Source organism: Ambystoma mexicanum, chromosome 12 (genome assembly GCF_040938575.1).
Source record: "Ambystoma mexicanum isolate Mex_15411 chromosome 12, UKY_AmexF1_1, whole genome shotgun sequence".
Lineage (NCBI taxonomy): Eukaryota > Metazoa > Chordata > Amphibia > Caudata > Ambystomatidae > Ambystoma > Ambystoma mexicanum.
Window position 1 is genome coordinate 514740504 of NC_090936.1, and position 15415 is coordinate 514755918.

The following is a 15415-nucleotide window of genomic DNA, read 5'->3' on the forward strand; positions in this document are numbered from 1 at the left end:
TAAGGATCCCTGGTAGTTTCTAAAGCCACAGGAGCACTACAGTGAGCCCGTTACTTGTCCCAGATGTCAAAGGGGCATCTTGGTGGTTTCGGGTGGAGTAGGAGATCACAGGTGCTCCAAGATAGAAGGCCATCTTCGGACTGCGGTGGGTTGAAATATGCAGATGGCACAGCTCATCCCACTTAAGCCAGAGGATGCACTTATATGATGGAGTACCACTCAGGTGCACCTGTGATATCTGATATCGCTCAGTGGCTCCTATGCCATCGGACATCCCCAAGGTGACCCTTTCACGTCAGCTGTACAATAGGGACAGAATAGGCTCCTTGTGTGACTGGCTATTAGTTAATCAGACCTAGTCTCGGGAGGATAGCTTAGGGGCAACGCGCCCACCTTGGAAGCAAGGAGGCACGGTGTAACACAGGTTCAATCCACGGGTCCGCGCTTAGAAACCTCTGGGTATTAAGTGTGTTATAAATAACCAATTACAATTACTTTGTGGACAGACTCAGAGAGGATAAGACACTCCAAGAGACTCTTCATGGTAAAGGTCAATCTTTATGAGGGCCAGAGACCAACATCTCACCCACACCTAAGAACTCACTGAGAACTTACCTCCCATGAGAAAAAGAAGTCCAGCCACATACTGCATGAGTCCTCGATCCCAGCAGCACCCAAGCACCCCGATAATCCATCCAAACAGGATGATGGCCACAGCCATGCCCATGAAACCGGCAGTCATCCTGCGTAGATCTGTGAAGAGACAAAAGGCCAAGGGTTATCATCCGGGAGGAAGCAATATGGCAGAATAAGATTGCACACTGACCTCCCATATGCCCCAGGCAAGAATAGCACACAAACCAATAACAACCAGAACATGATTGGAACAATGGAGGGAACAGTTTCCATTGGCAAACCAAAAGGCACATTTCTGTCTACCAGACTGAGTCATGCACCTTTTTCTGTGGCGGTATGGCTTAAGTTGAACAAGTTCATGCATGCATTTTATTACCAGTGCTACGCTGATGACACACAACTCTTCTTCAAACTTGCCACTGATGCCCTTGCACCCTCCATCATCCCTGACAGCCATCCAGGACTGTTGCACTGCTAATGACCTCTGCCTCAATGCCAACAAAAATGAGATTCCCTATGGGTCCCCTGCACCCTACTTCTTCCCTTCACTCTGTCCTTCCTCCATGTGCCCCCATCCCCTCTTCTGAAACCAGGAACCTCAGAGTAATCTTTGTCTCCTCCCTTTCCTTCAAACCTCATATTCAGGACATCGCCAAGAAGTCCCATGTTCAGCTCTTCCTTCTCAAAGGAACTATACCCTACATCACCTTCCCCCAGACACTCAATGTTACCCGTGCTCTGGTCCTCTCCAGGCTAGACTATTGCGATAGCCTCTTCTTCAATCTTCCTTCATCTACCCTGCAACCCCTCCAGCTAACCCAGAATAGGGCAGCAAGACTAATCCTTGGCCTGAAGCCCAAGAACTGCATCTCTCCTGCCCTACAAAGTCTTCACTGGCTCTCAGTCTCAGCAAGAATTAAATTCAAATACCTCTGTATCATCCACAAGGCTTCCTGAGGCCGTGGACCACTCTATCTTCAATGCTTCATGACCAAATACTCCCCTTCTAGACTCCTCCGTTCCTCTGGCACCAGCTCCCTTACTGTTAAGTGGTTCGATAAATGTCCTCTGCCGGCTCCCTTCTGTGGAATAGCCTCTCTCTCCTCTGCATCTTGGGCAGGACCTCCTTAACTTCCAAAAAAGTCTCAAGACCTTCCTCTTTACTTCTTCCTTCTCCTCCTCTGTTACCTGCTAATCATACAGTAGCGTGACTGATGTGCAGGGCCCTTATGTATCCTCGGGGCCCTGTCCCCCTACATCCTTATCTCAGCCGCTGTCTATTTTTACTGCACTTACTTAGACTTAGGCTCCCACAGGAGTTTGCACTTACGTTCCTCTTCTCTTCTTAAGCACTTCACCCCTAGCACTTCTCTATGAACACCACAGCACTGATCCCTTACCCCCCTGCACTTGCACGTTCTGAACACTCACAAGGCATAGTTGGTTCGTCTACCCTCCCTTTTATTCCCATTTTATTTACTTATCAATTATTTACTTATCTCTGTTATAATTCATTGTAATTCATTGTCTACCTTCCCCTGTCGCAACCCCGTTGCCCTGTGGGCGCTTTGAAACCGTTTTTGCTAATTGTAGAAGTGCCTAACAAATTATCAATAAATAAATAAATTAACCTCCAAGGACCAATCTCGCCTTAGGACAAATGTCCTCATTTTTTGCCCAGCTATTTTTGTAGTTATTTATTTATTAAAAGTTGTATACCATGTTATGCGCAAAGAACAAAACACTTGAGAGCACTAGGGCGGGCAGTTGAGGAGTGATGAGGGGGCAAGGAATCGACTCAGAGAATGGAAGAAGAGGGGGCAGGATTTATGAAGCAGAACATTTTCAGCAAGCTCAGCGGCTACTGCCCTGTAAGTCTAACAACTTAAACTAGGAAATAGTCATGGGTTATGTCCAAGAGAAACCCGAAGGACGGTACATGGAGTAGATTTCTTCATAGTGAAGGAGGAGGGAGCGGGTCCAGTGGACAGTTACGGTTGAGGGGCTTTTCTGATTTATAGCTGCGGTACTGGGAAGTGTTCTGAGGTTATTGCCAATAGTCGCTGATAGGTGGAAGCAAGTATCTGGGTCTCCCAAAGGGTGCGGCCTTGTTGAGGTTTTCAACGTGGTCAGAACGATGAAAGGGGGAAGGCAGGACTGCTCAGTAAAAAAGAAAAGAAACTTCCAGGCCAGGAAAAGCCCCTGTCAGGGGGAACAACTTAAATGTTTTCCTGTTTTTTTCAAGGAATTCCGAACCGTTCCACATCTTGGGTTCAACAACACAGACTTGGATGTCTCATTTACACGGCTAATGGCATCTTGGTACCATGGGAAGCCCCATGGTGAGCTATTTGAGGTTTATTGGTGGTCTGGTGGAGGTGATACCAAGGATCATCCATGATGCCCTATTTTGAGCTGTGGGAGCGTGAGTGTACATGTTGGGCTCTCATGAAGAGGATGTTACTGTTGTTCAGCTGCAAAAGGACAAAGGCCTACATGACTTTCACTGCATGTTGGAATTCCAGAAGCATGAGGATTCTCCGTAGTCCAAGTACTCGGTTATGAACATATTTCACAATTGAATTGACTTGCCACATTTGAGGAACAACGCAGAGTCAAAGATGCCAATGGGGTTCTAACTGTAGAAGGTGGAGTGGGTGGGAGCCCATTGGTGTTGTCTTGTTGAAAGGGAGGATTGAGGCTTTTGCTGGGCCACAGATCAGTTAAGAAGAAGGAAACTATTTGTCATTTAAGTCTTGATCTGAAGATGGTAGCCTGGGATGTTGTGTGGGTTGCTATGGGGTTTGCCAATTTGGATGAGTATTTTCTTTTATTGTGTATCTTGGTTTATTACATGAGTATTTGTTAATCATCCACATAGAACTGGAATAGAGTCTTAGAGTATTCCAGCAGAGCAGCAATGGGTCTCATGCACAGATTGAAAACCCAATGGGAAAGGACTGTTCCTTGGGGATAACCAAACGGTTGGCCATGACTTTCCAACTTATGACATCTGGTTGAACCTGGAAACAACACTTTTTCAGGAAGGAGGACGTTCAAGCTTGAGCTCGCCATGTGATCCCTAAACGATGTGTGCGAGAGGGTCTTTTGATCAACATAGCATATTCTCTTCATTATTCTAGTAGGGTCTCTGTGATTGTCCAGAGATTTGAGAATCTCCTCAACACTCCTGATCACAATGGTTTCTGTAACTCTGGAGGGCCTATAATGTGAATGATGGTCATGAAACAGTCTGCCTCCTTCACTCTACTATAGTAGTTGGTCCATAACCATTCTTTTCAAGATTTTAAACTTGAAGGGGAGGTAGGATATTGGGCAAAAATGTGCTAGTGTTGTCGGGTCAGCACTTGGTTTCCTTTAGAGGGTATTCACGAGGACTTTCTTGAGCACTGCGAGGGAAAGAACCTGTACCGAGAGATGCCATGCAGAAATCACTGATGGTGGTACCAAGATAGTTACATGTTTTACGGAAAAAGAGCTGGGCATGGGGAGACATTTACAGAAGAGATTTGGATTTTGGAGGCCACCTCAAGCCGACCTTCAACAGCGATTAGAGGGAACGATGAGAAGCTAGATCTTGGTTCAGGTAAAGGCATTGGGGAAAGGGGCATGGGGGATTCTAGCACACCTACCTATTTCATAATAATGTCAGTTCTGTCTATGAGGAAATGTTCTATGTCCTCTGCGAATTTTCAGGTGGGAGCTTGAGAGGATAAGAATCAGGACTTCTCGTTTGTACCCTTTGGATTCTGAATAGTTCAAACGTCATGTTATTTGCTGCTGACATCCGCATTTGGAGATGGGCTTTTTCATTTGCCAGGTTATTTTTTGGTGCCATCTTTCATGGATTTTACAAGCAGTATTGTATTGTCTTTAGGGTTGTATCTCTGTGGTCAGATTTTTTCTAGTCTTCTGTTATGTTATCGTATGTTTTGTTAGCTGGTCTGTACCGTACACCGCTGCCAGTTGCGCAGGCTCCTGGCACCATGTTGGATATGAAACGGAAGGAGGGCTGGGGGATATGTTAGTGCAATAGAGATGGAAAAATGCTAGAGTTTTGATGTGCTTTTGGTAGCTTCAGTTTCGAAAAAACGCTTACTGTGTGTTTGTGGTGTTTGGTGGTGATATCTTGTGGTTGGTGTGGGCATGTGTATAGTTTTGCGGTTGGTTTAGTCGTTTCTTGTTAGGTGACGTGTATTGCGTTGCAGTTTGTGATGATCTAGTGTTTTGTTGCGTTAGAGGTATGTTGTATTTATTTTGGGTTTTAGGGTGAGTAAGCAGAGTATTTGAGGGTTGTTAGTGGATTGTGAGCAGTCCTATCACATTCTTCGAGGTTCTATACGTTGACTGCTCCAAAGTACATCAACTTCAAGATATTTGCCATTTCCAAGATGCTTCCAAGCTCGGCAACTTGGCCACCCTTCTATTACTTTCAGATTCAGTACATTGGCTGCCCTTGCGTCAAGTCTAGATTTAGATTCAACAGGTGGCCCACCCTCCATCACATTTAAAATGATCCCATCAGTCTACCCATAGCAGACCCAGACTCTGTGCAATGGCCCTCATCGAACATATCCCGTTCTAAATAATGACCATCCACACAATAATTAGCTTTCAGCTATGCACAGCCCATGGCCCTTTCAGAGGACATTAGAGAGCAGTGAACGTTTTGAGTTTTTGCAATGAGTTTAGCCCTTTTGCTTGCTCTTACTTCTGGCCGGATAGCTGTGGTTTTTGGGACATCTATTTCCGTGTATTTTACTTGTTTTTCAGTGGATGTATATTGTTGCTCAGGCATTTTCTTCAGCTTGGGGTGGTAAAGAGCCATGTTTTAGTATCTCCCTGAAATGTAGGTGATCCTCTGATGTCTGCCCAAATGTCTGTCCAAATGTCTGTCTGTTTTTCGGCTGGCCCTTTCTTTGTCGTGCTGTTTGTCAGAGGCTTTGATATCTGGTTATATCTCATTTCCTTTTTAGTGGTGCCAGAATATCTGAACGTTTTTTGCAGTGTTCTGGGTCAATGGAAGTAACATTGAAGGTGGGGTGGGCTTAAGAGCTTCAGCAAAAGTACATTTTGAGAGAACGTGTTTGTGAGCTTTCTTAGTGCTGGGTTTAAGTTGTGAGAGATGTCTACAAGAATAATGCTATGCATCCAGAATTGTTATGTCCAGAAACAGGATGTCTGCAGTTATAATGGAGTCAGCAGTGTGGCCTTTTGAATGACTGGGAGAGCCACTATTGAGACCCAGGTTAGGCAGGTGGTAACCCCATTCTGTGGCAGCATTGTTGGAGGGGTCGTCAAGGTGCAGGTTGAAGTATCCATTCCCACTTATTCTATTTGTTTAGGTGGTGACTGTTTCCACGAGGTCTAACCAGACTTCAGGGAAGCGTTTGTTAAGCCTTTGAGGCCTGTAGGTAATAAGGTTCAAGAGGGAATGATTAGGATTCTTGTCAGGTGAACCCCATAACTGAATACAAGTAGACCTCAACTATTCCAGAAATCTTTCATGAGTGCCTTTCGATCATGAGAAGGTGGTGCTCGCCAGGGTGGATCCTTCGGATCTTTTGTTTTTATGGAAGTGTGCAGGAAATCCTCCCTTCGCCCCTTACCACAGTGACTGACTGCTTCCTAAATTAACCCCCCCTTTCATCATCTTCACTGCTGTCTACACACAGCCTGCTGGATGAAGTGCACTTTGGACTGAAGGAAGAAAGAGGATGCTTAACTGTTTCCAGAGAGATGGAGGCCCATGACAGAGAAAGAAGAGAGTGGGGGAGGGCGAGGCGTGATGGATGGGGCATATGACTTAGGACAGAGAGAGATGTGGCGCAGGCTGGTGGATGGGACATATCAACGAGCAGGGCGGACCCTCTCACCAGGTTGCTCAGGCACTTGCTTGCTGAAGCGATAGCCGTGTTCGGAGGCCATACTTGCCAAATCAGATAAACAAATAAACCCACCTCTAAAATGTGGCATCTCGGGTTTAAACTTATCTTGGAAGTATTGTCAGGGCTCCTTGAAAGTGAGGATAAGAAGTAGAAATTGAGGCAATGTAACATGATTTAAAAAAAAAACACGAGAAGAAATTCAAAATACCAGAAGGTATGGGGAAATAGTGGCAGAGGGAGTGACATAGGGAAAGAGGGATGGGAGGAAAACCTGGAAGGGCCAAGGGAGACAGGAAGGATGGAAGAAAGACATCATGGATGGGAAGGAATACCAAAGGGACATGTAGGAAAAAAGGACCAGGGGAAATTAAATGGATTCATAGATCGATAAAGGGGTAATTGCTAGGTGAGGAATGCAGTGTGGATGGATGGATGGATGGATGGATGGGTAATAGGAGAAGGGGTCGATGTGCAAAGGGAAGATAGATATGTGGATTAATAAAGGCAGCGTGGGTGTAAATACAAGAGGAATTATTCAACGAAACAAGGACTACTGAATGACTGTATAAGGGATAGTGTGTGGATGGATAAAGGTATCACAGATGGATGGATGAATGGATGGATACATGGAGAATGGTCGGATGGGTGGATACAAGGGAACGATGGATGGGTGGGTAAAATGAAGGTAACAGGGATAGGTGGTTGGAAAAGAGATGGAATGGAGGCATCGAGGAAGGGGTAGGTGGATGGATTAGGAGATGGGATGGAGAGGTGAATGGGAACAAGGTGGGTTGGAAGTGATGGATGCATGGATGGATGGAGAAAGGATGGCTTGAGCCTTGTGAACCATGGAAATGATTCCCAATGGCAGCAAAAACTAGTGCCAGCACTTTGACAGCAGAAGATGAGACATGGCAAGGGCTCATTAATGGGCAATGTAATCGGGGATGAAGAGACGGACGGTCGGAACTGATGGCTTTTCCATGTGGTGAAGGGAGAACCAATGGACGATAAGAACTGGCTCATGGGGTAAGTAACTCAATATGAAGAGAGGGGCCGCAGGGACTGATGGATACAACATGTAACTGAGTTCGATAAGAGGTTGACGTTGACTGATGGTGGGGCATGTGATTGGAGAAGGAGAGAGTGGGTGACTGGTGTGTAAGGTATGTAATGGCAGATGGGAGACCTCAGAATTGTGGTTGGGGGGTGGTATTCGAATGAGCAAGAGTCGAGGGAGAAGCCTATTTGATGTGCTTTTTCCTGAGGGAGAATTAAGGATCGAAGGGGATGATCAATGGAGCTTGATTCAGAGTAAGAAGAGAGGTTGCAAGGGAATACACTGATGGATGAGACGGTAAGGGGTGAGGGAGGGAGGGAGGGAGGGCACAGACTGATTGACAGGCATGGAACGGTGGACGAAGACAGGGAATGTGAATTGGAAACAGGACCAAGCACGATGGATAGAGCATATCCTTTGTGGCTATTGGATGAGGGTGACGAGTGACGGAAAGAGCATGTGACTCGGGAAGGAACAGGGGGAATGCAAGGCCATAGGACTAAGCATGTGAATGAGGGTGATGGGAGGGAGGCATGGAATGCTGTTTAGAGTTGGACATGTGGCCAAGAAGAGGAGGAATATTGGCTGCCCCGTGGTTGTGGGCCAGAAGAGGAAGAAGCGCCATTTGGAATATGAACGATTTGGGGGTATGAGACTGTGTACACATGGCTCAGCAGTGGGGTGTATGTGCCCCACCAGGGAGGACTTCATGGGGTGCGCATTTCCACAACTCAAAGAGCATCATGGATTGAGACAAAGGAAAAGCCACGGGGGGAAATGCAGGAAAAACTACAGGAATCACAGGCAGGAAAGAGCAGGCAGGTGAGACTGGTCGGCGCAGTCACCCCAGACAATAGGTTCCAAGGGCTGTGAAGCCACATGCCGCAGAAACACAATAAGCCCCCAGTTCACCCAGATCTTGGTCTCACAAGCTCATCCTTACACCCAAGAGCGATCACTCTGGTTGCACACATTCCCACTCTAATGTGTTTGATGGCAGAGCTATGGATACAGTTTTCACAAATTGAAAGGACACAGTGGATAAAAGTGTGGCATAAAGCCAAGGTGCAAGTAAGCAGCTTGTGCCTTACTTTTGCACTCAAGCATATGCTCATATCTCTTGGAGGCGGGATAAGGGCATTAGTGGAAATGAGTTGTCTGCCATGCATTCCTCCTCTGTCTTCAAAGGCCACATGCTTCTACGCCTGCTTGAGATTTTAATGCACAGGCAACCCAAATGGATTGTAGTGCAATCTGCCTCTTCTATGCACCCTTTTAGCACCTGACTGCCCTGACCTTACAGTATCGGCCTTACACAGGCAAGCTACTGATATCACAGGGTGAGGCCATACACAGCCACTGCACGTGTTAGCCTTGGACAGCATATGATATGATATAATATGATAGGTTATTTTTCTAAGCACGGAAGGGGGATCGAACCTGTGGTGCTCTATGTCGTCTTGCATCCAAGGTGAGCACGTTGCCCCTGAGATATCCTGCTGAGACAATATACTTCTATATACCTTGGCTCATTTAGCTGTGTGTTCCTGGGATCTGGTTTCCCCCACTCCTGTGTCTTCACTGGGTATCTTAAGCTACAGGCAGATTAGTACCCATTTATTTTTCTAGGGTTTCTACTTGAGCAAGTGGATGGCCCGTCCCTGTTCGCTGTCAGCGGGTTAGGTTTTAAGCTTCACAATGGAGTGAGGGGAGTCGATGGCAAAATAGGTTTCAGTATTTTAGGTGTACTGGTGTATGACTATGAAGTTTCTACTTTTGGTTCCATGTGCAGGTTGATCAGGAGGGGGGATGCCCTGATTGCATGGAGGAAGGCAGCTGAGTCTCCTTTACCAGGATCTGACTGCTTGGTGTTATTTGCCAGTAAGGATGTTAACACTTTAAAGAACTTAACAGCAAAGATAAAGCCAGAGGGTGGTCTACTGTATTAAAACTCCTCAATCTGGAGCAGCACTAGAAGCATGGTTTCATCAAGGATTTGGAATCTAGCGGTCTGAGCGCAATGTAGTTACCGGAAGCCATGTTTAGTGAGTGTCTGCAAGGGCCTTTTGTATAAGGCTCTTTGCCTTTGCTGGGCCTTGGCTGGTGATGTCAAGCTGCTATACCTAAAAACAAGCACACGTTGTTACTTGTTTCCAAACAATGATCAGCAAAAGCATTAGTCAAGTCTCCCGTGTGGCAAAGTTTTAGGACTGAGGCATTTGGATCGCGTTAGACCTAATCAGCTCTGATCAGATGCACAATGACGCACCCACAATTCTAGGCTGTTGCCGGCTGGTCCTCGATCACCAACAGAGCTGCCCTGAGCTGTCCTGGGCTTCTTAACAAAGGCCTACCAATTACTTCTGCAACACATTTGACTGTTAGCAGCTGCACTTTTCTCACGCATACCTTTTTACGGCACCCTGGTGAACGTTTCCAACTGAAAGCCCCCCCCACACAGCTGCAATTACGGAAAAATATGTCCCTGCTTGCCAGACAATCACAGTGAGTCATAGGTACTTTATTTTTAAACAAAGGGCACAAACTTTAGGAGTGAAACAGATAAAACCATCTCATGAATTATTGATGACAAGTCGGGGCTGAGTTGAGTATTTAGAAAGGCAGCACTTGCATGTCAAGGCAGTGCTTGGCAGGGTAGGAGTTGACAGGAGAAACCTCATCTTCACAGCAGTCCTCAAGTGTCTGCTTTCAGACGTGAAGCCTTATGGGAACTTTCCACAGGGTTGCCTGCTTCACTCACTGCTATTGACTTGTGTTTCCGGAACAGAAAGGGGCACCATGTTTCTATGGGCCGAGCACCGAGGACGTCGACTGGGCTCTACAGGGGGCAGAAGTAAAACACGACCCGTGTATGGATGCTACTCTGGCCACATTTTTATTAACATTTTTAGGAAAACATCATACCACATACCCCCAAAATGTGACTCACCCCCACAAAACATATCACAGCATATTCCAGCTGGAGCGTTGACTGCGGTCGAGGTCCCAGGCGGCAGGGGGGACGGCAGCGCAGTCTTCCGGGGGAGGGGTGAAGCCCTATGCTCACCTCTCCCCCGACCCCTCCTTATATTGGCCATTTTTGCACCAGCCTCCCCCAGGTCCCCACCAGCAGCAAAGGGGGCCTGGGAAGACGCCCAAAACCAGTTAGAAGTGGTGCTCACTGGGGGCAGCCGGATTCCCCTGCTCCTGTCCACCCCCGGTCCGCCCAACCCGGCATCCCCTCAATTGGCGGGTTTGCCTTTGTTTTGAGCAGGGGTTTGATCCGGGGCTAAGGACCAACCCTGCAACAAGCATGCTTTTCACTTTGTTTGCTTCTGGTAGACCTGCCGCCATTGATTCCTGAAGGCAGGTCACTACATCTTTCTGTTTCACTCCAAAGTAGTTTTTTTATGAGTGGCGTTACCAAGCCACTTTTATGGCAGAGAAAAAGCATCTAGTGGTCTGTAGGCTTGTTCCTGGAATGTTGGACTGTTTCCCCAGGAAGGAGGCTGAAGAGGGATTGCATGGTTCTTTGGAAGGCGGCGGGCTGTGTGGAGGTGGAACAATTTCCCTGATGAGTTATTGGCATTTTTTGATTTCTTGTAGGAGGTAGACTGCCTTGGCTATAATGATGTTTTTTAAAATATTGTTTCAGAAGTGCACAAAGCATATCAAGGAGGGGGTGGACTGTTTTTCCCTCCAGCACCATCCTGCTTGTGTATGCTGTTGCAGACCAACGGAAGGACTTGATATACTGGGGGCGGATTCTGTTATGTTTTTGTTTTTTATTACTAATGTGTTTTAGTCGAATAAATCAGCTTTTCACATCCAATATATGTAATAACAAGATAAAAAAAGAAGAAATCAATTATAAAACATATTACAGTTACATAACCATTCCCTGGACCTACATAAAAAGCCTTTGCATGACAATCATCTTCATGAATTAATCTATTTACAGTTTAATAAAAACCTAATTCATTCAACATTTTCAATACCTCGACCGTCAGACAAGTGTCATGGCCCAGAGAGAGTCTCTCCCAAAAGTCCTCTGTGTTCAGCCACTCTACCTTATCCACGAAGCGCCTCATATACAGAGCTCCCTGGGCCTGAACTGTAGGACATCCAACCATTATATGGCTAGCAAAGAGTTCTGCTCGTCCAGTGATTGGGGGCTGTAGCTATTGGGATGCACAGGGCCTAGACTGCAGACCTAGACTCATTTTACAGACTCAGTCTATAAACATTGGAAGGGATCCTTGGAATGTACCAGTCTTACAGGATCTGATCCCTTTTTTCCCCAGTTTCTTTCACTGGCAATATGTGCACACAAGATTCCAAAGGCTATGTGCACAACCAGGTACAGGTTTCTGAGATTCTAAGTTACTTAAAATGTCCTCCCCTTCTGCTCGTCCGAATTCACTTCTCTTCTGGTTATTTCTTACTCGCCGCACCCCAAAAATGGACTCGGAAGGACTACGCACTAGATGCCCTAGCCATGCTTCATAAAAAATCATAGAGGGTGTTTTAGCAGTTTAAGTTCCCCTTTTAAGAATAGGATGAAAAGCAAGCTTGAGATCGCTCAGACGTTTTACTTATTGGAAACATCCATTAAGTTCAAACAAGAAGTCTCACGTGAATACATGGGTGCAGCGGCTGCCATCCGTTGGTTCTGGAGAGGTTTCGGAATGCAACTCGCATCAGCCCGTAGCTAGTTGTGTCAATGGTTGGGGATCATGGGAGTCTTAGTCCAAACATCTGGAGACTTGGGTTGTGGACCACGGCTTAGAGTAATCAAACCCAGGAAGACAGAGGGTTAAGATCCACCAACATGTCCACTGGAACTCCCTATGGACAACTTGTGTTGTTTGCACCACAAATCAGGGGGAGCCCGGGTTTATGGTCATTATTTGCACTTTGTACTGCAAAAAACAGTAAAATGCCTCCTGCCATGCGCAGGCGTTAAAAGCTAGTGGATTCCAGAGGAATCCAATGCATTCACGCCATCAAGACAATGGTTTATATGGTTTCATCTAAACAATGTTGTTTGTGGTCATTTAGTAAAAAAATGTATCTTTAAATTGGGGGTCCCCCACATATTCCCCTCCCTCCACCATCCCATCCCCATCCAGCCTAGCATACTCCCCTACACATACACACACACAGATGCACGCGCGTGTGCGGATGCACACGCCCACACACACATAGATACCATAAAACTAGCTTTAACCAAATTACCAGAAACGACATTGTTTAAACATGACCACAGATTACCCAAGAAAATCACATACTGTTGTAAATGCATTCACTTTGGCAGGCAGAGCGAATGGGGAGGCGGACACGTCAATTAAATTCCATGCCCTACTCCTCATCCTAAAATCTTTCAAATCAACCGTAGTGCTAAAACCGACATAAAATCATGAATAAGACATGGTTCTCATGTCCATTTTACCCCACTGCGAGGTTAGAACATGACTCATTGTGTAAAGAAGTAATGCAGTGTGCAGGCCACTGCAACAACACAGATTTCTATTGAACAGGAATCATGCCACCCTCTTCCTTCCCAGTCACTGGCAATCAGAGTGGCCCGCTTGCCATATTCTGAGTATTCCTTCCTGGAGACCAGCTGCCCAGATTCCCAATGGAGCTCCAGTCTCTTATGGAGGAAGTAAATCCACCTGCTAGGGCGTTGCTCGTAGTCTGGTGAGGTGCGCAGCAGCCCCACAGGTCCCCATAGCTGGTGTACACCTCAAACCCTTAATGCGGCATCTCCTGAGCCATTGGGAAACTTTATCCCAACAGTACAAGCCATTCAATCGCTGGTGCCCCTAACTCAGAGGTCATCTACATTGGCGGCTGATGGAAAGAGAGACTGAGAATGACTGGGAGTGTGATAGAGAGACTCTGGCTGACTGAGCGACTGTGACTGTAAGACTAGGAGTAGGACGGAGACTGGGACTCAGACATCAGACTAGGACTGGGATGAGCGACTGGAATGTGTGACTAAGCCCAGTACTAGAATGGTGAACTAGGACAAGGGACTATGATGTGGAACTAGGAATTAGGACTAAGATATTGGACTGGGTTGTGGGAAAGGACATGAGACTACAACAAGGATAAGGTACTGGGACATGGACGAGGGGCCAGGCTAAGGGAGTAGGATGAGAAAGAGGGATAAGGAAGAGAGAGTAGGGTAGGAACAGGAAAAGTATTAGGATGAGGAAGAGGGGCTAAAATGAGGCATGAGGATGAGAGACTAGGGCCAGTACAAGGGGCAAGGAATGGGGATTAGAACTTGGAGGGGAATGAGAAAGAGGGTCTAGGATGATGGATACGGGACTAGTATGAGGGAACAGAGGCTATGATGAGTGATGAGGAGGGGCCACAAAGACAAGGAAGAGGGACTGGGATGACGAAGAGGGACTGGGACAAAGGACTAGAATGAGGAACACGAAAGAGGAGGAGAAAGTAAGAGGAGGGAGCGGGACTAGGATGAATAAAATTGAAGGGGATTAAGATGAAGAAGAGGGAAAGAGGCTTGGATGAGGATGGGGGACAAGGAGAAGGAAGACAGAACAGCAAGAAGTGCTAGCATGAAAAAGAGGGACTAGGAAGAGAGACTAAGCCTAGAACGAGTATTGAGTTTGGGGAATGAGGTAATAGAATGAGTGACTATGAGAAGGAAGAGGAAAAGGGATGAGGGATAGGGGCTAGAACAAGGGACAAGGGCTAGGGTGGGGAAGTGGGACTAGGATTAAGATGGATGATGAGAAAGAGGGACTAAGGTGAGGAACAGGGAACAGGGGTTGGTGATGAGGAAGAGGGACCATACCAAGACAAGGAAGAGGATTTAGGATGCAGGACTAGGAAAAGGATGAGGGGTTAGGAAGAGGACGACAGATGAGAAAGAGGACAACAGGTGAGGAAGAGGCATGAGGAAGAGGGAGCAGGGAGAGGAAGTATGATGAGAGAGTGGAAGAGGGACTAGAAAGAGGACGAGCAACTAGAAAGAGAGGTTAGGATGAAGGATGAGGACGAGAGATTTGGAAAAAGGGAGGGACTAGGGTGAGGGAGTGGGAAGAGGAAGAGGGGTACTGTGACTCATACTCCATGAATTGCAGGGATCTGCCATTTTCATTTGTACACTCTGGACTCTGTTGAGACACTGACACATGCTGGGAGAAGAAGGCCTGGTGAGTGCAAGACACAAAAAATAAGCACCTGTGATGGAGTCAATGGATTGCAAGTAGCATTGCCAGTTGGAATGCCGAATCGAATGTTATTCCTCTCAACACCCCTTCACGGCTCTTGCCTTCCTGTAGCATTGACTTGGCCACAAGGTGACGTAAGAGCACCGCAATATGTGCCAAAACCATTCAGCCATACCAACCCGGAAGATGCTGATGCTTTTTGCCACCAATTTACCAGTATATATTCCATTACAAGGGAATACTAGGCTGGTACCTACAGCAGCAATAGGAGGCAATGTCACACACAGACAAATAAATGTAAACCCATTGCCGGGACAAGGTGGACATGTAATTGTGTATATGGCCGCTAAAATCCTTACAACAGCCCTGATTGGAACTCAGAGAGTTCAAAGAATTGGGAGAGCCAGACTCATGGACAACTTTTTTTCTTGGGAGGTAGGCAGAACCAATTACTCGTGGCAATACGTAGAAACCATATTGACTGCACCACCAGGAGAAAATGTAAAGCCATGCACCATGCCCACATAAATACAAATTGCGTATCCCAACAATGTGTGCTGTAGACTATGATAGCTGCACATTCTGCTCCAGGGAACAAC

At 46.5% G+C, this 15415-nt stretch overlaps 1 protein-coding gene across 1 annotated transcript in view; it reads right to left on the minus strand.

Moving 5' to 3' along the window:
• Window positions 1-15415, minus strand: part of TMEM178B (transmembrane protein 178B) — a 987899-nt gene that overhangs the window by 103812 nt on the left and 868672 nt on the right. Inside the window, exon 3 of the mRNA XM_069628799.1 lies at window positions 616-753. Within this exon, the coding sequence (XP_069484900.1) occupies window positions 616-753 (138 nt within the window). The remainder of the gene's footprint in view (window positions 1-615; window positions 754-15415) is intronic.